Source organism: Esox lucius, chromosome 9, assembly GCF_011004845.1.
Source record: "Esox lucius isolate fEsoLuc1 chromosome 9, fEsoLuc1.pri, whole genome shotgun sequence".
In the NCBI taxonomy this organism is placed as follows: domain Eukaryota; kingdom Metazoa; phylum Chordata; class Actinopteri; order Esociformes; family Esocidae; genus Esox; species Esox lucius.
Genome location: NC_047577.1, coordinates 12,317,679 through 12,339,767, shown reverse-complemented (window position 1 = coordinate 12,339,767; position 22,089 = coordinate 12,317,679). Strand labels below are relative to the sequence as shown.

The window sequence follows — 22,089 nt, the reverse complement described above, 5'->3', positions numbered from 1 at the left end:
ATTTTACAAATCCAACAAAACTATTTTCTCCACCGGAGAATATATCCAATATATATATTAGATTTATTTTTCTTATAATATTATTTACTTCATGTAAAGCATTATTTAAATAGCAAATATTTATTCATAGTGTGTATTTTCAAAATAAACTCGAAATATTTATTTCCAATCATACATATCGCAGAACTTTATTTTGAAGGCAGAAAACGTAAACCGGAAGTCTTATTGTTGTTGCGGAATCTCTGAAGTTGCTTGCATACTAATCCCCTCTTTAGATATCCAACCACTGCTAGACCGTTAGACCGCTAGTCACGTGAAAACCGCCAGTCCAGGAAATAGTCTGCAGAAGTACAGTGTCATATGTGCAGTATGTCTTATGTGTTAATATCTCATCATTATGAAAGTAAATACTTCTTCAAGCAATCAAGTCTGTGCTAGATTAAGACTGGTAAAGAAGACTTTAACATTCATTACCAGTATAAGGACCGGAATGAAACTTTCAGAAATGTAATTGTCATCATCAATACTTCAAAGTAAAAGTAAAGTAAAATTACATTTTTTTTTTTTCTCCAACCTATTGCAACAGGTATGACTATTATAAGTCAAAAACCTTATTTGGGTATGAGTTAACAGAATATTATCTTTTAAAAGTTTAAAGTTGAATGCCACCATCATCTCAATGTGTCTTGAAAAAAATATCCAAACACTATAATATTTAAATGTACCCTTTATTGAAGACAGTAGTCCATAAACAGTCAAGGCGGGAGGTTTCATACAAAACTCACAATAATTCAATCTGGCAAATAAATGGTACCCAACAAATGATGTCCTCACTCTTTCTAAACTTCCACTAATAGCACCATAGAACCATGAATAAATCAATCAATACATCAATGACCATATTAACTTTCAGCAATAATGGCACCTGACCAGGACACAAAAATGAACTACATTTTAAAAGGAAATGAAGGTTATAACACATTGCAGTTAAACAATGATGTGTTTTTTTGTTTTTTTTTGTATCTATCTAACATTACAGAACATTTAAATGTGGACAAACCTATGATACAATACTTTGGTGCATTCACGACCATTCATTGTGATATTGTGTTATGCAATTTACATTAGCAGGCTCCTACAATCACAGGAACTCTTCCCATGTGGCCCTACACACTACAACGCTTTATTTGACACTACCCAAAACATATAGCTGTACTTGGTACTACGAGTATGGTAGCCACCAACTTCACTGGTCTTGTAAAGTCCCTTGGCTTGGTCCCTAAAACGGATCAAACCTGTTTGGTTTTACTTCCACGCCCTCGTAAGGAGACCCGATGGAATTGTCAGTCCCTCCTACGAGCGTGTTGCTTCAGGAACGGAGTATTCCCTCCCTCCGGGTTTGTTACGATAGAGTCAGGTTAGAAGGCAGGTGCTCCGTAGAACGCCGTGTAAGCCGCCACGATGCCTGCTGTTTCGGCCATGTGGTCGCAGGCCACATTCAGCTCACACACCTCGCTCAGACTGGAAGAGGGCAGTGGAGAAGAACAGGGTGGTGGGGGGGGGGGCGGGGGGGGGGGTTAAGCGGGTGGGAGAGATTGTTCACTTGTCGTCGATTACACAGCAATTCGAATAACTGTGGTTGGTCTCCAGATCATGATGGCTACATCGCCCGTGTTGAATAAATGGGCAACATTTGAATACGGTGTGTTGTCCAAATATGCAATAGTCTGCTATTCGTACTTTACGCATTCGCCACAGAGTGATTGTAAGGTTGTCTTGTGATGTTAGAGAAGTGGGCATAGCGAATGGCTTCTTGTTATCTCGGCACACTTTAAAGGTAATAGGGCGCCATTTGGGACATAAGTGGAAATGAACCAACCTCTCCACTTGGGTGAGTGTGAGGGCCCCAGCTGTGGGTCCCACTGCCCGCTTTCTCCTCAGCAGCACTGAAGCCAGGTCTCTCTTCATAATCACCTCTGGCTCCATGGCGTCAGCTGGTTCCTCTGTTGTGGCTGACACACCCACACACAGACACACACACACACACACACACAGCTTCAATCACATGGTCTGTGACACACATTTCAACCCTGATGTGGTTTTACTTCCTATTTTAGTGAAATTATTTTAGAGGAGCCACTTGCAGCCTACTTTTCCCCTTCCTGTTTTTTGTAACTGTCCTTAGAAACATGTTTACGGCGTTACAAAACAGAAAGCTGACGAGACCCAACCCTTTCTTACACTTCTCTGTAAACCTGTGTCTGCTGGTGTGAGTGCGTTTGTTTAAACATAACTGCACGCACAAACGCAGGACGACACCATTCGATTCAGACTCTCTACCTTCAGCACTAACACTGGCCGATTCGGAGGACGAGGAGGAGGAGCTTGATGAGTCAGAAGCTGAGGAGTCTGAAGCTGAAGAGTCCGAAGCCGACGAGTCAGACGCGGATGAATCGGAAGCCGAGGAGGAAGACGAAGATGAGTCTGCGTCAGGTGTTGATTCTGCGGCAGGGTCAGGAGTGGAATCCACAGTCACATCAGGGTCCAGATCTGTCAATTAGAAAATGACATGAGACACTCGTAGAGTCACAGGATCGTTACCATTTACACTGCTGCCTGTATCACATTGAGGACAGCATGCGTGAACTACACTTACAGCCACAGGGCCTAAGGCTTTATTTCTTGTTAACAGGGTGTACGAGATTGTATAGTGTTTTGTGTCTCTCGTTTGTTAATCTCTTCCAGAATAGATAATGAGTTAGGAGATCAGGTAAAATGTTTCCCAGCTTACCATTTGTGGACATCGAGACCGAGAGGATGGCGCAAATGGTCAGAACAGCCAGAGTCTTCATGTTGCTTTTGCTTTGTCGTGTCCAGGCCTCTTCTTGAATGACTAGTGACTGGTACTAGTAGAACTTGGGTTCAATTATTTTTCTCTTTCGCCTTTTGATGCCTTCTCCATACTTCGCTCTGTTCTCCATGGTCAATATATACTGTGGTCCTCCTCCACCCAAACAGCATGCACACAGTGGACACACAACACGATTGGTTAGGGAATCAAATGTCAATTTGTCTGGCTTCCACTTTTCCCTTGAACACTCATTACATAACAACCCACGCAGCTGGCGTGCACAAGAACCTGGAAGAAAAAACCACAGACACACAAACACACCCACCCTGTGTGGCACTCAGACATGTATATGTACACACAACACAACTCCAGCAGGCAAAACAAACAAGTACGGTTGAGTAAGCGGGTTTCCTACATCTAGAAATGTAATGTGACCACCTTGATTGGCCAGGAAATGCCACATTTGACCTGAAATGGACCTTACTTATTGTCATTACACCATGGATATACACTAAAATATGTGTTGTTAAAGTCTTAAATTAGTTTGTCATGGGATTGGCGTGGATATTGAAAAGGCTTGATTCTGAGGTTAGTGAGACATATTTGGAAGAATGCTTTGGATCATTGTGCTTCTGGAACGACGACCCGGTTTCAGCCTCCTGGCAGAGGTAAAAAGACTCTGGAGTAAATGTTCCCTGTACTCCACGTTACCATGTATAGAAGCCCGGCTGGTTCCCAGAAACAGAACAGCCCCACAGCATCGCATACACATCACCATAACTCCAAGTTCAAAGATATTAAGCAAAATCCAGGTGCTTGTTTATGTCTTGATGAGAGCAAAGGCTTTCTTCTGAACAAACTTTAAAATAGTTTACTGGCATTGAGGTGACATCAAATTGTCATTGGATTTGCCTGGTTTATTAATCTTAATGGAAAGATAATTCTTTCAATTAGGGGTGTCAATATCGTGACATTTTTTGAAAATAATTATTTTTTCATTAAGAATATTTTTTTTCTTTGTACAGTCGTACCTCAATTAAAGTTTATTGATTTGATTTTATGATGTATCTGATAATGACAACAAATCCATTTTGTTGTTAGTCTTTTTTTGCTTTACCCAGTGCCAATAATTCTGTTGGGCATTGTTTACAGTCCTGGCCAAAATCATGGAAAAAAACAGAAAGGTTTTGTCTTTTTAACTTTTGAGTCCAAATACTGTGGTCAACTTAAACTTTTTGCTTAGAGACAATTAATTGTCTGTTATTTCAAAAAAGTGTACCGATGCAAATACTCTTGGCCACAACTATACTGTATATATAATGCGCCCATGCTCAGTTCAATTATATAAGCATTCCACTAGTAATTTATTCCAATAATTCTGAATTACCACTGATAATTGTCCCCTTTTTATCTTGTCTAAATGGAATCAATCATGAAATACCCCTGAATTCCATTTTATCTCCACCATTATAGTGTAGTGTTGTATTAATATTCTCCACAGCAATACCTCAAAAAACTCAAAAGCGCCAAAATATAAGCAATATTGCACATTGTCTAAATGACATCTATATGTTGCGATTGGATTTAAATACAAACCAAGCCAGTGGCTGACAGTGGTTGGCTGTTGGCTGCTTGCCTCAATCTCCCACCCCCACAAACCCTAAAACTACAGCTCCGGTCTACCACACGCTACTAATCGACTGACGGGGACAGCACCCAGACTCATTACGTGACAGAGTTTAATTATAGCCCAGCAGTTTCCCACCACAGCCACAACCATTCACTATAATAAGTCTTGAGCCATTCAACGCTAGCCAGGTCTACAGCCACATGGATGAAACTAACTTAACAACCCAACCATTACAGCAATGCTAGATGTTTTTTAGTGGACGGTATAAATAACCAACCAGGTTGCCCATACGTTGAATGCAAAATTATGATTTGAAATGTGTGATATGCCTATGGCTTGGATATATTTGTTTTGCCAGGGGTCTGTTATACAGCAGATGTATTGCAATGGGAACTTGGTTTCCGGTGTAATGAGAGTGGTCATTGAATGAATCCATACTGACTGGGAAATAATGGTATGGCCTTCCAAGTGGTGCAGTAGACTAAGTCACTCCCACAAAGGGCAGGATCGATTGACTCTGAATTGTTCCGGTTGGCAGAAGTGAGGGTCAGATGAGAACGCCTTGCCACATCACACTCAAACTACTTGTGGCGGTTCAAGCAACTACAAGCTAATGGCGGTCATTAGATGGCTTTATATGCTGGTTCTTCACTGGTTGAGGATTTTGTAAGGAAACCCCAATCTGCCAAGCCAAAAGCAGCAGCATTTTTTGTAGGACAGAAAGAACATTGTGCTAGACATTTGTAGGAAATATAAAATATGCACAATGGCAAAATGAGTACAATGTAATGAAATGTACTATATAACTGATAAATTGTCTCTCTGCCTAATGGCAGAATGTGTAGGAAGTCTTGAAGAAATACTTTTTGCCAGACAGCGTAAGCGGAGCCGGCTAAGAAGAGTGACTGTCTCTTACTGAGTGAGTGAGTGAGTGACTGACTGACTCCCTTGTTAAATAGTAGTTACAGTACAGTTTGCCTTAACTAAAACTGTATACAGTTATATTGAGACTGTTTCTGCCATGGAAAAGTTCATCTTCAGTCTCGCTAGCAATTACTAAATTCTTATGATTATTCCTAAGAAGTTAGTAGATACCAGTAAGCCTATTACTAGCTAATAAGCTGTTCAAACATTTATTTATTTTATTTCCATAAATCTCTCGTCGTCACCTTTCTTGATAGTTATTGTATCAATGTCATTCAGGAATGAAAGAAAAAAATATGTTGTTGTGTCATGAAAGAAAAAAAAAAATGTTATGCCATGAAATGAAATAGCTTTGGCAGACTTGCTAGCAATTGCTCAATTCTTATGACTATTCCAGTAAGTTAGTAGATACTGGTAAAGCCTATTACTGGCTAATAAGCTGTTCAAACGGCCAGTAGCAAAAGCTAACAGTTCATAGACGCTATTTGTGGTGGAGGTAAACTAAGAAACGTTAGTCAGTTTAAGTGTATCAATATCATTCACGAATGGCCAATTATCTGTTAAAATGGCCAGTGACAAAAGAGGATTTGTTCATAGACACAAGAGGCTATACCTGTTGAATGTAGAGCTCTGTGGTGTAGTGGTTAGCAACACAGTCTTTCTTGTGGGTGACCTGGGTTCAAATCTCAAGAGGGTGGTACTTTCTGTTGTGTTCCAGCTGAATTAGGCTTGCTGGGATTCTTGTTTCTACATGTCATGGAAAGATATGTAGAATTGTAAAACCCAGGGGTGGACAAAACTCTATAGTTGAGGACACTCCTGTCCTTTAAAGCCTAACAATGGCAAGAAAAAAAATCCAGTTTAAAAACATTTTGGGGAATTGCAGTAAATGAATTATTGAAAACAAAAGCAATTCTCTCTACCATCAAATGTAAGGCCTCAAAATATTTGTCATGTGATACAGGGTAGGGGACCCCAAACCAAAGGGCCCACCAGATATTAAAGCTAGTCCTTTTTTACAGGATGCTTGGACTTCCTCAAGCCTGCTGGAAGTTTTTGCTTTAGGCAAGGCCATAATCTCAAATTGGATACCATGAAATTCTGAGAAAAAAGGAAGTTAAATTAGGTATAGAAATCCCCTGGGTCTTGCTGTATCTAACTGCACTAGCTGCCCATTCTGTGTTACATAGAAAAAGCGGACTTCTTTGCTCTAGCTGACTGACCTGATGTTATTCTTGGTGTATACGGTTTGTCTTGGATAGTCTGGGGTATAATTTCAATGTCTGGTTGAGCATCCATTTTTGTAGATGTGTTTCAAATGCAATGGGGCCCAAGTGTTTAAGAAAACATTGCCACAAAGATCAGTTAAACAACGATTTTTTTTTTAAGTTTTATTTTGACATTTTCATCCTGAAAATCACATACGTTGGAAGCCACATAGTAATCCAGACCAATTAGTTTAGTATTTCTATTTTACAGTTTTCCCAGTGGTGAAAGTCACACTTAAGTATTCAGACACTCCAAACTGAGCTCAGACAGATCTTGGGGGCTTTAAACATTCTTGAGATGTTCTAGCACTTGATTGGAGATCACCTGTGGCAAATTCAATATACATTCCAAAGGCACTCTAATTGTTTTGTCAAATAATCTTGCAAACATTTTAAGATGGTTGGGTTGTAGGTTCCAAAGTGTGTCCGCCCAAAGCAAATAGGGCTGTGCGGTATAAAACAAGGTCTAGACATCTTAGAGAGAGCAAAAAGTAAAAAGAGAATCTTTTACATGTTCACTTTTACTAGCAAATGGTTCTCTCTTGTCACAAAAGGCACCAAACACAAAATGCTTGCACCAAACTGGTGAGAAAAGTTCAAAGGTCATGCTTCAAGTATAAAATGTGCACATGCTTATTTAATATAGTTTAGTTTCAATCACTGCTTTTATTCATTGCAAAAGTCTTAGCCACCTGATAGCTGAAATAAAGCCATTTATTTGGGTAACAAATACATTTGGTAGATTATGCAGTTATCAGCTTTTCGCCACCGCCCCGGCAGAGGCCCGGGCACCAGACGCCGACGAAGCCCCGGCAGAGGCCCGGGCATCAGACGCCGACGAAGCCCCGGCAGATGCCCGGGCATCAGACGCCGACGAAGCCCCGGCAGAGGCCCGGGCATCAGACGCCGACGAAGCCCCGGCAGAGGCCCGGGCATCAGACGCCGACGAAGCCCCGGCAGAGGCCCGGGCATCAGACGCCGACGAAGCCCCGGCAGAGGCCCGGGCATCAGACGACGACGCCGCCCCGGCAGAGACCCGGGGAACAGACGACGACGACGCCCCGCCAGAGGCCCGGGGAACAGACGACGACGACGCCCCGCCAGAGGCCCGGGGAACAGACGACGACGCCCCGGCAGAGGCCCGGGGACCCGACTCCACTGGCTCACGCTGCTGCATCACCATTCCTGAAGTATGGTTGCTTGCTACTTCTGTTGAGTCATGGGAGCCATTTGATAATACTGGGGAATTAAAGCTGGTTGTAGCTGAGCTATTCTGCGGAGGCGGAGTAGCTGGTGTAACACCAGGGTTATTTGGACCAGTCATCACACTTGAGATGCTGGTGGCTTTAGGTGACGCTTGAAGAATATAGTTGTTGCCACTGTCTAAAAGAACATTGAAAGTAATTAAATACGAGCTTTATAAGAACTACCCTCAAACTTCTATTTAAAACCACTCACCTGTTGGTGCAGGGGAACAGGCTATTCCTCCAATTAGCAAGCAACTAATCAAAAACACTCTGCAAAACATTCTGCCAGTCAGTTACAAAGAGAATTAACAGAAACTTTCAAGGCAAATAAGTCAGCATATTTTGAAAAACAAACCTCAGAAAGAGCCCAAACTTCCCAGCCATTTTCATAATAAGGGTATTAAGACAAACACAAAAAGCCTATATCTGTTAACTGTGTTTTGGCTTCTTATTAGATTTTTCCTAGACTCTGGTAATTTATGGTGAGCTAATTAATGACAGCTGTCAACCAAAGATTTACTCAGGTGTTCCTAAATGTCCAATGAAATTGAGAAGAGGCTGCATTCAGTATGTTAAAGTGAAATACAGAACTGTTCTGAGAGGTAGCCTGAAAAGCTGGATAAGTGATTTTGCAGACCTATCAGAAAAATAACAATGAAGCACACCTGCTACAGTACTTGGTGATGTTTATTTTAGTCTGTCCTGGAGAATAAATGCAGGGCTTCACAAAAAATGTAATTATTGTTTGTCACTTTTCATGCTTTTATAGGAACATCTGATTGACACTGAAAACAAATGTTGCAAAAAATCTTATAGTTTTCCTTATTTTCCTTATCATCAGTTATCGCTAACTACTACATCTACTTGGAAAGCAGTATCTTAGCTGATGTTAGCTTGCTACATGTTGCTATTTAAATTTAGTTAGCATGCTATCTGTAATGTTGACATTAGCTTAAATAATATGTACTAAATTATCTAGCGATTTACTGTACTTAACCATTTGTAACTATACCCCAACTTAATATGGTTTGTATTTTTTATCTTCAGAACAAGCTACCAAATATAATTATTCCTTGTTACAGTAACTATTAACGCTTTTCCCAATGCATTGCCGAATGTGACTTCAAGGCATATTTGAACACTTACTCAAACCAGGAGTGGGGTGAAAGTGTCACCAACACATAGAACTAGGTCACTCCATCTTACGGACTGAAACAGTAATATCATATCCTATTTCATCCCCATCAACTGTATCTGTGAGTGTACATGGGCAGCACCATTGAGTAGAGATGGACATATGAGGCTTCATTACAATTCTTCTAGCAGCAGAATATTATGAAAGCAGCGCTAACTCAGATGATCTCTTTCTAGATAAAAGCCATCTCTAATATGTATAAGGCAATTAAGTTAATCTAGTCTGTTCATGTTATGTTTCATGTCAGTTCCCATATTGTTTGTGTCTGTTCTTTTTTTACGGACTAGATTGCCTTACAAATATCAATGATGGCTTTTGTGCTATAGAAAAATCTGAGTGCCACCTGCATAATATCCTACTGCTAAAATAAATCAAGCCTTGTTTGGCCACCCCTACAATTGAGGGAATCACTTGAAGTAGATAATTTGCTTTAGTCAAATTTTTTAGCTAATCCCTCTTCACAAGTTCACTAAAAATAAGTCCTGGCAATAACCATGCAAGTGTTTAGCCCAAACAGTTCACTATCCAATTGTACAGTATTTTGTAGACAACCCAAACATTCTCAAATACAGGTGACATTTTACCTTAATCCCATGTTGGAATACACACGTTAAAGGGGCAATAAGACACTACTACTAGAAGGAACCCAAATAAAATGACCAGCAGACATCTGCAATTAATGTTTACAATAGTTTCTCCAAAATTAATCAGAGCACCGGAGATTCTCCTTTTAAACTTCCTTGCCAGGCTGTCTTTCAGTTTGCATTGACTTGGTCTCTACTCCCCCTAGACACTCACAGTACTAGCTCTGCCACCCTAAACACCCTGGAGTAGTTCAAACTATTCTGGCCTTGTTTGGTAAGGGAAGACTGAGGAGACAAGCAATGTTATTGTTCATAGGCATGATTCTACATAGTGCCCCTTTAACCTTTCAATTGGGGAACACCTTGGCACGCGCCAGCTTCCAGTATGAGCTACAGGTCCATTCCAAATTGGGTATGCCTACAGGATTAGGACCTTGATCTTTGGAAAGACCTGACCTAACTTGTCATATTGTCGAGTTAGTCCAAGTCTCAGCTACCGGAAAGCCCCGTTTGGAAACAAAGTAAAATATTAACCAATGACAACCAACTGCATCGGTTCCCCAAAAAAAGCTAGTCAAAAACAAGAACCAAACAATGACTCACTTTAAAAATCAAGATTTATTGTACAACTGAGGTCTTCATGCTTCAGATTTGAGTTAAGGTAGGCTATGCCCTGTAATGTTTCACATGAAGAAACAAAGGGATCTTTTTATTTGCCCAATGGAAACCCACTCAAATCCCTGGCTGATTCAAGCAGATGACCAAAGAGACCTAAAAAAAGAAAGGGGGGCAGTGGTCAGCAAGAAATGGCAAATTATAATATTTGGCAATTTGAACACAGGTCTTACCAGCCTCTCAATGATGAATCAACCAGTAGATTCCTGTGGATATAAATGTATTAGCTCAAAGACTTCCAAATCAGAAGACTGAGACAAAATTAATGCAAAAGTTGTACATTACCTCCCAGTATCCCCTGCTTGTAGTCAGGAGGCCTGACGCCGCCGCCGCCGCCCCGGCAGAGGCCCGGGGACCCGCCGCCGCCGCCCCGGCAGAGGCCCGGGGACCCGCCGCCGCCGCCCCGGCAGAGGCCCGGGGACCCGCCGCCGCCGCCCCGGCAGAGGCCCGGGGACCCGCCGCCGCCGCCCCGGCAGAGGCCCGGGGACCCGCCGCCGCCGCCCCGGCAGAGGCCCGGGGACCCGCCGCCCCGGCAGAGGCCCGGGGACCCGCCGCCGCCGCCCCGGCAGAGGCCCGGGGGACAGACGCCACTGGCTCCCGCTGCTGCATCACCATTCCTGAAGTATGGTTGCTTGCTACTTCTGTTGAGTCATGGGAGCCATTTGATAATAATGGGGAATTAAAGCTGGTTGTAGCTGAGCTATTCTGCTGAGGCGGAGTAGCTGGTGTAACACCAGGGTTATTTGGACCAGTCATCACACTTGAGATGCTGGTGGCTTTAGGTGACGCTTGAAGAATATAGTTGTTGCCACTGTCTAAAAAGAACATAGAAAGTAATAAAATACGAGCTTTATAAGAACTACCCTCAAACTTCTATTTAAAACCACTCACCTGTTGGTGCAGGGGAACAGGCTATTCCTCCAATTAGCAAGCAACTAATCAAAAACACTCTGCAAAACATTCTGCCAGTCAGTTACAAAGAGAATTAACAGAAACTTTCAAGGCAAATAAGTCAGCATATTTTGAAAAACAAACCTCAGAAAGAGCCCAAACTTCCCAGCCATTTTCATAATAAGGGTATTAAGACAAACACAAAAAGCCTATATCTGTTAACTGTGTTTTGGCTTCTTATTAGATTTTTCCTAGACTCTGGTAATTTATGGTGAGCTAATTAATGACAGCTGTCAACCAAAGATTTACTCAGGTGTTCCTAAATGTCCAATGAAATTGAGAAGAGGCTGCATTCAGTATGTTAAAGTGAAATACAGAACTGTTCTGAGAGGTAGCCTGAAAAGCTGGATTAGTGATTTTGCAGACCTATCAGAAAAATAACAATGAAGCACACCTGCTACAGTACTTGGTGATGTTTATTTTAGTCTGTCCTGGAGAATAAATGCAGGGCTTCACAAAAAATTTAATTATTGTTTGTCACTTTTCATGCTTTTATAGGAACATCTGATTGACACTGAAAACAAATGTTGCAAAAAATCTTATAGTTTTCCTTATTTTCCTTATCATCAGTTATCGCTAACTACTACATCTACTTGGAAAGCAGTATCTTAGCTGATGTTAGCTAGCTACATGTTGCTATTTAAATTTAGTTAGCATGCTATCTGTAATGTTGACATTAGCTAAAATAATATGTACTAAATTATCTAGCGATTTACTGTACTTAACCATTTGTAACTATACCCCAACTTAATATGGTTTGTATTTTTTATCTTCAGAACAAGCTACCAAATATAATTATTCCTTGTTACAGTAACTATTAACGCTTTTCCCAATGCATTGCCGAATGTGACTTCAAGGCATATTTGAACACTTACTCAAACCAGGAGTGGGGTGAAAGTGTCACCAACACATAGAACTAGGTCACTCCATCTTACGGACTGAAACAGTAATATCATATCCTATTTCATCCCCATCAACTGTATCTGTGAGTGTACATGGGCAGCACCATTGAGTAGAGATGGACATATGAGGCTTCATTACAATTCTTCTAGCAGCAGAATATTATGAAAGCAGCGCTAACTCAGATGATCTCTTTCTAGATAAAAGCCATCTCTAATATGTATAAGGCAATTAAGTTAATCTAGTCTGTACATGTTATGTTTCATGTCAGTTCCCATATTGTTTGTGTCTGTTCTTTTTTACTGACTAGATTGCCTTACAAATATCAATGATGGCATTTGTGATATAGAAAAATCTGAGTGCCACCTGCATAATATCCTACTGCTAAAATAAATCAAGCCTTGTTTGGCCACCCCTACAATTGAGGGAATCACTTGAAGTAGATAATTTGCTTTAGTCAAATTTTTTAGCTAATCCCTCTTCACAAGTTCACTAAAAATAAGTCCTGGCAATAACCATGCAAGTGTTTAGCCCAAACAGTTCACTATCCAATTGTACAGTATTTTGTAGACAACCCAAACATTCTCAAATACAGGTGACATTTTACCTTAATCCCATGTTGGAATACACACGTTAAAGGGGCAATAAGACACTACTACTAGAAGGAACCCAAATAAAATGACCAGCAGACATCTGCAATTAATGTTTACAATAGTTTCTCCAAAATTAATCAGAGCACCGGAGATTCTCCTTTTAAACTTCCTTGCCAGGCTGTCTTTCAGTTTGCATTGACTTGGTCTCTACTCCCCCTAGACACTCGCAGTACGAGCTCTGCCACCCTAAACACCCTGGAGTAGTTCAAACTATTCTGGCCTTGTTTGGTAAGGGAAGACTGAGGAGACAAGCAATGTTATTGTTCATAGGCATGATTCTACATAGTGCCCCTTTAACCTTTCAATTGGGGAACACCTTGGCACGCTCCAGCTTCCAGTATGAGCTACAGGTCCATTCCAAATTGGGTATGCCTACAGGATTAGGACCTTGATCTTTGGAAAGACCTGACCTAACTTGACATATTGTCTAGTTAGTCCAAGTTTCCGCTACCAGAATGCCCCGTTTGGAAACAAAGTAAAATATTAACCAATGACAACCAACTGCATCGGTTCCCCAAAAAAAGCTAGTCAAAAACAAGAACCAAACAATGACTCACTTTAAAAATCAAGATTTATTGTACAACTGATGTCTTCATGCTTCAGATTTGAGTTAAGGTAGGCTATGCCCTGTAATGTTTCACATGAAGAAACAAAGGGATCTTTTTTATTTGCCCAATGGAAACCCACTCAAATCCCTGGCTGATTCAAGCAGATGACCAAAGAGACCTAAAAAAAGAAAGGGGGGGGGGGGGGTCAGCAAGAAATGGCAAATTATAATATTTGGCAATTTGAACACAGGTCTTACCAGCCTCTCAATGATGAATCAACCAGTAGATTCCTGTGGATATAAATGTATTAGCTCAAAGACTTCCAAATCAGAAGACTGAGAAAAAATTATGCAAAAAGTTGTATATTACCTCCCAGTATCCCCTGGTTGCAATCAGGAGGCCCGACGCCGCCGCGCCGGCAGAGGCCCGGGGACCCGACGCCGCCGCGCCGGCAGAGGCCCGGGGACCCGACGCCGCCGCGACGGCAGAGGCCCGGGGACCCGACGCCGCCGCGACGGCAGAGGCCCGGGGACCCGACATTACTAAAGCCTGGTTGCCTAATTCTCTTGCTGCTGAGGCATAGGAGACAGATGATGCTGCTGGGTAATTAAAGTTGGTGGTAGCTGAGTAACTTGTCACATTTGAGGTAAGGTTCAACTTGGAAAAAGGAATCAGTTGCGAGACATTATGAAGCATTTCACCTGGTTTCTGTTCAGACACAGTAACAGATGTAACATTTGGGTAATTTGGGGAAGTCACCACACTTGCTGGGCCACCAGGCTCAGTTGCATAGGTTGGGCCACCATGCCCTGTCATCTCATCTGAGTGTTTTGGGCCAGTCACTACACTTGTTGGGCTACTGTGACCGGTTACGTCAGCTGGGATTTTCAGCCCAGTCACAGCACTTGCTAGGTCACCACGCCTGGTTACTTCAACTGTGATTTTTGGGCCAGTCACTGCATTTGCTGGGCCACCATGTCCAGTTACATAATTTAGGCCCATTTGATGGGTTACTTCAGCTGCGGCTTTCAGGCCAGTCACAGCACTTGCTGGGCTACTATGCCTGGTTACTACAGGTATTCCCATATGCCCAGTCACTTCAGTCAGTGCAATGTGCCTGGTAACTTCAGCTTGGATTTTTGGGCCAGTCACCGCACTTGCTGGGGCACCATGTCCAGTTACATAATTTAGGCCCATGTGATGGGTAACTTCAGCTGCGGCTTTCAGGCCATTCACAGCACTTGCTGGGCTACTATGCCCGGTTACTTCAGGTGGTCCCATATGCCCAGTCACTTCAGTCAGTGCAATGTGCCCAGTTACTTTAGCTGGGATTTTCAGGTCAGTCACAGCACTTTCTAGGTCACCACGCCTGGTAACTTCAGCTTGGATTTTTGGGCCTGTCACAGCACCTGCTGTGCCACTATGCCTGGTTACCTCAGTTGGGATTTCTGGGCCTGTCACAGCACTTGCTGGGCCACTATGCCTGGTAACTTCAGCTGGGATATCTGGGCCAGTCACAGCATCTGCTGTGCCGCTATGCCTGGTTACCTCAGTTGGGATGTCTGGGCCAGTCACAGCACCTGCTGTGCCACTATGCCTGGTTACCTCAGTTGGGATTTCTGGGCCTGTCACAGCACTTGCTGGGCCACTATGCCTGGTTACTTCAGGTGGTCCCATATGCCCAGTCACTTCAGTCAGTGCAATGTGCCTGGTTACGGCAGTTGGGATTTTGAGGCCTGTCACAGCACTTGCTGGGCTACTTTGACCAGTTACTTCAGCTGGGATTTTCAGGCCAGTCACCGCACTTGCTGGGGCACCATGTCCAGTTACATAATTTAGGCCCATGTGATGGGTTACTTCAGCTGCGGCTTTCAGGCCAGTCACAGCACTTGCTGGGCTACTATGCCTGGTTACTTCAGGTGGTCCCATATGCCCAGTCACTTCAGTCAGTGCAATGTGCCCAGTAACTTCAGCTGGGATTTTTGGGCCAGTCACCGCACTTGCTGGGGCACCATGTCCAGTTACATTATTTAGGCCCATGTGATGGGTTACTTCAGCTGCGGCTTTCAGGTCAGTCACAGCACTTGCTAGGTCACCAAGCCTGGTTACTTCAGCTGGGATTTTTGGGCCAGTCACAGGACTTGCTAGGTCACCAAGCCTGGTTACTTCAGCTGGGATTTTCAGGACTGTCACAGCACTTGCTGGGCCACTATGCCTGGTTACTTCTATTGGTCCCATGTGCCCAGTCACTTCAGTCAGTACAATGTGCCCAGTAACTTCAGCTGGGATTGTTGGGCCAGTCACAGCACTTGCTGGGCTACTTTGACCAGTTACTTCAGCTGGGATTTTCAGGCCTGTCACAGCACTTGCAGGGCCACTTTGCCTGGTAACTTCAGCTTGGATTTTTGGGCCGGTCACAGCACTTGCTGGGCCACTGTTCCTGGTTACTTCAGATGGTCCCATATGCCCAGTCACTTCAGTCAATGCAATGTACCCAGTTACTTTTGCTGGGATTTTCAGCTCAGTCACAGCATTTGCTAGGTCACCACGCCTGGTTACTTCAGCTGTGATTTTTGGGCCAGTCACCGCATTTAGTGGGCCACCATGTCCAGTTATATAATTTAGGCCCATGTGATGGATTACTTCAGCTGCGGCTTTCAGGCCAGTCACAGCACTTGCTGGGCTACTATGCCTGGTTACTTCAGGTGTTCCCATATGCCCAGCCACTTCAGTCAGTGCAATGTGCCCGGTAACTTCAGCTGGGATTTTTGGGCCAATCACAGCACTTGCTGGGCTACTTTGACCAGTTACTTCAGCTGGGAATTTCAGGCCAGTCACAGGACTTGCTAGGTCACCACGCATGGTTACTTCAGCAGGGATTTTCAGGCCTGTCACAGCTCCTGCTGTGCCACTATGCCTGGTTACATAATTTAGGCCCATGTGATGGGTTACTTCAGCTGCGGCTTTTAGGCCAGTCACAGCACTTGCTGGGCTACTATGCCCGGTTACTTCAGGTGTTCCCATATGCCCAGTCACTTCAGTCAGTGCAATGTGCCTGGTAACATCAGCTGGGATTTTTGGGCCAGTCACCGCACTTGCTGGGGCACCATGACCAGTTACATAATTTAGGCCCATGTGATGGGTTACTTCAGCTGCGGCTTTTAGGCCAGTCACAGCACTTGCTGGGCTACTATGCCTGGTTGCTTCAGGTGGTCCCATATGCCCAGTCACTTCAGTCAGTGCAATGTGCCGGGTAACTGCAGCTTGGATTTTTGGGCCAATCACAGCACTTGCTGGGCTACTTTGACCAGTTACTTCAGCTGCGGCTTTTAGGCCAGTCACAGCACTTGCTGGGCTACTATGCCTGGTTACTTCAGGTGTTCCCATATGCCCAGTCACTGCAGTCAGTGCAATGTGCCTGGTAACTTCAGCTGGGATTTTTGGGCCAGTCACAGGACTTGCTAGGTCACCACGCATGGTTACTTCAGCTGGGATTTTCAGGCCAGTCACCGCACTTGCTGGGGCACCATGACCAGTTACATTATTTAGGCCCATGTGATGGGTTACTTCAGCTGCGGCTTTCAGGCCAGTCACAGCACTAGCTGGGCTACTATGCCTGGTTACTTCAGGTGGTCCCATATGCCCAGCCACTTCAGTCAGTGCAATGTGTCCAGTTACTTTAGCTGGGATTTTCAGGTCAGTCACAGCACTTGCTAGGTCACCAAGCCTGGTTACTTCAGCTGGGATTTTTGGGCCAGTCACAGGACTTGCTAAGTCACCACGCATGGTTACTTTAGCTGGGATTTTCAGGTCAGTCACAGCACTTGCTAGGTCACCAAGCCTGGTTACTTCAGCTGGGATTTTTGGGCCAGTCACAGGACTTGCTAGGTCACCACGCATGGTTACTTCAGATGGGATTTTCAGGCCTGTCACAGCACTTGCTGGGCCACTATGCCTAGTTACTTTAGATGGTCCCATATGCCCAGTCACTTCAGTCAGTGCAATGTACCCAGTTACTTTTGCTGGGATTTTCAACTCAGTCACGCCACGCCTGGTTACTTCAGCTGTGATTTTTGGGCCAGTCACCGCATTTAGTGGGCCACCATGTCCAGTTATATAATTTAGGCCTATGTGATGGGTTACTTCATCTGCGGCTTTCAGGCCAGTCACAGCACTTGCTGGGCTACTATGCCTGGTTGCTTCAGGTGGTCCCATATGCCCAGTCAGTGCAATGTGCCTGGTAACTGCATCTTGGATTTTTGGGCCAATCACAGCACTTGCTGGGCTACTTTGACCAGTTACTTTAGCTGGGATTTTTGGGCCAGTCACAGGACTTGCTGGGTCACCACGCATGGTTACTTCAGCAGGGATTTTCAGGCCTGTCACAGCACCTGCTGTGCCACTATGCCTGGTTACCTCAGTTGGGATTTCTGGGCCTGTCACAGAACCTGCTGTGCCGCTATGCTTGGTTACTTCAAGTGGTCCCATATGCCCAGTCACTTCAGTCAGTGCAATGTGCCTGGTAACTTCAGCTGGGATTGTTGGGCCAGTCACAGGACTTGCTAGGTCACCACGCATGGTTACTTCAGCTGGGATTTTCAGGCCAGTCACAGCACTTGCTGGGCCACGATGCCTGGTAACTACAGCTGGGATTTTTGGGCCAGTCACAGCTTGTGCTGTGCCATTATGCCTGGTTACTTCAGTTGGGATTTTTGGGCCTGTCCCAGCACTTGCTGGGCCACTATGACTGGTAACTTCAGATGGTCCCATATGCCCAGTCACTTCAGTCAGTGCAATGTGACCTGTTACTTCAGCCGTGGTTTTTTGTCCATTCACCGCATTTGCTGGGCCACCGTGTCCAGTTACATTTAGGCCCATTTGATGGGTTACTTCAGCTGCGGTTTTTAGGCCAGTCACCGCACTTGCTAGACTACTGTGACCAGATACCTCAGCTGGGAATTTTGAGCCAGTCTCCACAACTGCTGAGGTATTTTGACCAGTGACTTTTGGCATCCCTGTTGGAGCATGGGGAAGATGTTTCAACTGCATTTTCTGTGGCACATGTATTCGATGCCATATTGTTTTATTTCCGTGGCTTGTTCCTTTTTGTGTAGCTTGGTGAATTCCTTCATAGTCACCTAGTAAAAGATAACATTAAAAGTAATATTATTAGCCTCTTTTTTGGAACTAGTCTCAAACTACTATTTGAATATATATATATATATGCCACTCACCCTTTGATGTTGGAAAACAGGCTATCCCACCAAATAGCAGGCAGTTTATCAAGGTAACTCTAGCAGAAATTAAATCCACCAATCAGTTATAAACACAATTTCTAGTAAAAATTGACAAGGCAAATAAATCAACAAATGTGAAAAGACCTACCTCAATGAGAGTCCAAACATCAAAGCCATTTCGCCTACCATATAACCCAACACCAAATACAATAAGCCTCCCAAAAGATCCTCTTGATTTAACCAACCATGCCTTGGTTTCTTATATAGTTTTCTGAGTCTCTGCAGATCTCTAGTTTATTGATTAGGGACAGCTGTCAACCACTCATTTACTTAGATGTTGTGATTTGTCCAATTTATTTCAGAAAAGGCTGCATTCAGAATGGAAAAATGGAAACAGTATTTAGGGGTATTCCAGCACGCTGAAATAATGAGTATACAAGATATGACAAAAATATTGAGCTTGACATATGGCCTGGGGGGTATTGCATAAGAGTAGAATTAAGAAAGCCAGGATAACAGAACAATCGCGGCTTGACCTAGTTTAATCAGTGCATCCTGGCTCAATCCGTTGCACGTTTGCTAAACCAGGATGAGACCGCGCGGATATGTCAAACCAGGTGTATATAGTTTGGATAAATGCCCGTTCACGGCATTCTTAAAAAGATCACGAAATCGATCACAGAATCACCGATGGAAAAATGGAAATCACCCGTGCGGCATACTTTTCACCAACTGAACAACAGCTTCTTATGGAAACTTATGAAGAAGTAAAGCATATAATATGTAAAAAATGCAATACAGCTGCCGTAATAAAGCAAAGAGAGAATGCCTGGCAAACAATAGCGGACCGATTGAATGCGTAAGTAGTCCATATAACCAGTGCTCCACTGCAACCCTCATAATTACAATTCAAGGAGTTACTTGTCATTTTCAAAAAAAATCAAAAAGAATTGTATACTTTGCCTTAAATGTGACCAGTGGACATGCATTTAACATGAATAATAATTGCAAACACTATGTGCATCTATATGATCTATTCATTTCTTATGTCTATAATAAAAGTTTAATCTTTTTACTCTTATCTATTTGTATGTAGGCTTTGTTTCTAATTGATTTGATGTAATCCATAATCAGATGATTTGCTCTATTTTTATCCATCTAATCTATTTTATCACTATCTATTCCTCTTAAAGAACAAACACGTCTGGCCAAAAAGGACTTGGCAGCAAGTCAATATTAAATACAAGAATATTTTGCAGGCTGGTAAATGACTTGTTTGCGGAGAACATGGGTGACATGTTTGCTGACATTTTATTGTCTGTGCTGATTTTAGCAATAAAAAAAAGTCATATATCTGGTACGGGGGGTGGCCCTCCAACCCAAGACTTCACCACAGCAGAGGAGCTGGCCCTGGACTTAAATACAGGGAAGCCAGTGATTGAAGGGATCCAGGGAGGGACAGCCACTGACAGAGTAGTCTGTCAGCCATAGCAGAGATGGGCTAACTAATGTCAATGTAATCCTGCATATGGTAGGTTGATGTAAAAATGAATAAAGAATGAAACAAGAAAATACATTTCATGTAGAATTCTTTTTTTTAACATTCACAATGTTACACAATGTTTAAAACAAAATCGACCTACACATTACGTAATCACACCCTTAATCTTTTAAATTAGCGTTTATACTTTGTCGGAAAAAAGTAGTGAGATTTGCCAAAAGAGCAGAAGGACAGATTCAAATATATACTGCAACAGTATATGTTCACTGCAGACAGCAGCTTAGATGTATAGTAGAATACAATCCATCATATTATTGGTGGGATATGGTAAATACATGGAAAAGTGTCAAACAAAACAGCAGTACCTCTGAAATTGTAGCCACATAAAAAGAATATTCAGATTCTTCTCCAGCTTTTATTGTACAACAATATGAAGGACGGCAAGGGTGTATTCATGCCACAGTTCATTTCAGGTAGGCCCCCCTGCTGGTAATGTTCAAGAAACAGGATTCTTCCTAAATTTGTCCAGTGGAAAGCCACTCAAAGCCCTGTTTGGAAACAGGAAGTAAAATACACTGACAACCTACTTCATCGGTTTCCAAAAAAGCTAGTCAAAAACAAGCAAACACTGACTCACTTTTAAAAATGTACATTTTATTGTACAACTGATGTATTCATGCTTCAGATTAGAGTTCAGGTAGGCCCAGCCCTGTAATTTCTTATGCAAAGAAACAAAGGGAACTTTAAATTTGCCCAAATGGAAACCCATTCAAATCACCGGCTGATTCAAGCAGATGATGGAAGAAAGGCAAATTGTAATTTTTGGCAATTTGAACAAAGGTCTTACCAGCCTCTCAATAATGAATCAACCAGTAGATTCCTGTGGATAGAAATGGATTAGCTCAAAGACTTATTAGAAGACTGAAAGATGAAATTAATGCAAAAGTTAAACATTACCTCAGAGTATCCCCTGGTTGTAGTCAGGAGGCCTGACCCCGCCACCCCGGCAGAGGCCAGGGGACTGTGAAATACAGAACTGCTCTGAAAGGTAGCCTGAAAAGCTGGATTAGTGACTTTGCAGACCTATTATGAAAGCAGCGTTAACTCAGATTTCATTTTTCTAAATAAAAGCCATCACTAAAATATATAAGGCAATATAGTTAATCTAGTCTGTACATGTTATGTTTCATGTCCGTTTCCATACTGTTTGTGTCTGTTCTTTTTTACTGACTGGACTGTTAATTATATTGCCTTGTACATTTCAATGATGGCTTTTGTGATATAGAAAAATCTGAGTGCCACCTGCATAATATCCTATTGCTAAAAAAAATTAAGCCTTGTTTGGCCACCACTACCATTGAGGGAATCTCTTGAAGTAAACAATTTGCTTTAGTCAAATTTTTCAGCTAATCCCTCATCAAATCATCCTTAACCAATTTTTTGTCACAAATTCACAAAAAATAAGTCCTGGCAATAACCATGCAAGTGTTTAGCCCAAACAGTTCACTATCCAATTGTACAGTATTTTGTAGACAACCCAAACATTCTCAAATACAGGTGACATTTTACCTTAATCCCATGTTGGAATACACACGTTAAAGGGGCAATAAGACACGACTACTAGAAGGAGCCCAAATAAAATGACCAGCAGACATCTGCAATTAATGTTTACAATAGTTTCTCCAAAATTAATCAGAGCACTGGAGATTCTCCTTTTAAACTTCCTTGCCAGGCTGTCTTTCAGTTTGCATTGACTTGGTCTCTACTCCCCCTAGACACTCACAGTACGAGCTCTGCCACCCCAAACGCCCTGGAGTAGTTCAAACTATTCTGGCCTTGTTTGGTAAGGGAAGACTGAGGAGACAAGCAATGTTATTGTTCATAGGCATGATTCTACATAGTGCCCCTTTAACCTTTCAATTGGG

At 42.9% G+C, this 22,089-nt stretch overlaps 3 protein-coding genes and 4 long non-coding RNA genes across 16 annotated transcripts; 1 reads left to right on the top strand and 6 right to left on the bottom strand.

Annotated features, from left to right (window-relative positions):
• Window positions 1-712: 712 nt before the first annotated feature.
• bglapl (bone gamma-carboxyglutamate (gla) protein, like) lies at window positions 713-3,230 on the bottom strand. The gene is made up of 4 exons (XM_010869001.4): window positions 2,792-3,230; window positions 2,341-2,550; window positions 1,880-2,012; window positions 713-1,521 (listed from the first exon to the last, which is right to left on the bottom strand). The coding sequence occupies exons 1-4, from the start codon at window positions 2,850-2,852 to the stop codon at window positions 1,419-1,421; spliced, it is 507 nt and encodes a 168-aa protein (XP_010867303.1). The 5' UTR covers window positions 2,853-3,230; the 3' UTR covers window positions 713-1,418.
• Window positions 3,231-7,319: 4,089 nt separating this feature from the next.
• LOC105009575 (uncharacterized transmembrane protein DDB_G0289901) lies at window positions 7,320-8,414 on the bottom strand. 2 transcript variants are annotated; one of them, XM_029122421.2, is made up of 3 exons: window positions 8,276-8,414; window positions 8,132-8,202; window positions 7,320-8,056 (listed from the first exon to the last, which is right to left on the bottom strand). In XM_029122421.2, the coding sequence occupies exons 1-3, from the start codon at window positions 8,308-8,310 to the stop codon at window positions 7,428-7,430; spliced, it is 735 nt and encodes a 244-aa protein (XP_028978254.1). In that variant the 5' UTR covers window positions 8,311-8,414; the 3' UTR covers window positions 7,320-7,427. The 2 variants fall into 2 exon arrangements, with proteins under 2 accessions (XP_028978254.1, XP_028978255.1); XM_029122422.2 differs by having other exon boundaries at window positions 8,132-8,190; window positions 8,276-8,406.
• A 1,884-nt stretch (window positions 8,415-10,298) lies between these two features.
• Window positions 10,299-10,746, bottom strand: LOC114839734. The gene is made up of 3 exons (XR_003782121.1): window positions 10,660-10,746; window positions 10,548-10,580; window positions 10,299-10,470 (listed from the first exon to the last, which is right to left on the bottom strand). It is a non-coding gene; the product is annotated as an uncharacterized LOC114839734 (long non-coding RNA).
• Window positions 10,747-10,898: 152 nt separating this feature from the next.
• On the bottom strand, window positions 10,899-11,520 carry LOC114839880. Its single transcript, XR_003782226.2, has 3 exons — window positions 11,410-11,520; window positions 11,266-11,324; window positions 10,899-11,189 (listed from the first exon to the last, which is right to left on the bottom strand). It is a non-coding gene; the product is annotated as an uncharacterized LOC114839880 (long non-coding RNA).
• Window positions 11,521-13,431: 1,911 nt separating this feature from the next.
• On the bottom strand, window positions 13,432-18,945 carry LOC114839752 (mucin-12). Of its 8 annotated transcripts, XM_029121959.2 has the most exons (5): window positions 18,812-18,945; window positions 18,661-18,719; window positions 13,796-18,564; window positions 13,684-13,716; window positions 13,432-13,604 (listed from the first exon to the last, which is right to left on the bottom strand). In XM_029121959.2, the coding sequence occupies exons 1-4, from the start codon at window positions 18,850-18,852 to the stop codon at window positions 13,702-13,704; spliced, it is 4,884 nt and encodes a 1,627-aa protein (XP_028977792.2). In that variant the 5' UTR covers window positions 18,853-18,945; the 3' UTR covers window positions 13,432-13,604; window positions 13,684-13,701. The 8 variants fall into 8 exon arrangements, with proteins under 8 accessions (XP_028977792.2, XP_034150122.1, XP_034150124.1 ...); XM_034294231.1 differs by lacking the exons at window positions 18,661-18,719; window positions 18,812-18,945 and having other exon boundaries at window positions 13,796-14,909; window positions 15,081-17,618; XM_034294233.1 differs by lacking the exons at window positions 18,661-18,719; window positions 18,812-18,945 and having other exon boundaries at window positions 13,796-15,031; window positions 15,257-17,618.
• Window positions 18,946-18,993: 48 nt separating this feature from the next.
• Window positions 18,994-20,239, top strand: LOC117594875. Of its 2 annotated transcripts, none has more exons than XR_004576154.1 (2): window positions 18,994-19,522; window positions 19,997-20,239. It is a non-coding gene; the product is annotated as an uncharacterized LOC117594875 (long non-coding RNA). The 2 variants fall into 2 exon arrangements; XR_004576153.1 differs by having other exon boundaries at window positions 19,857-20,239.
• Window positions 20,240-20,304: 65 nt separating this feature from the next.
• LOC117594876 lies at window positions 20,305-21,205 on the bottom strand. Its single transcript, XR_004576155.1, has 3 exons — window positions 21,122-21,205; window positions 20,802-21,044; window positions 20,305-20,712 (listed from the first exon to the last, which is right to left on the bottom strand). It is a non-coding gene; the product is annotated as an uncharacterized LOC117594876 (long non-coding RNA).
• Between the last annotated feature and the right edge of the window lie 884 nt (window positions 21,206-22,089).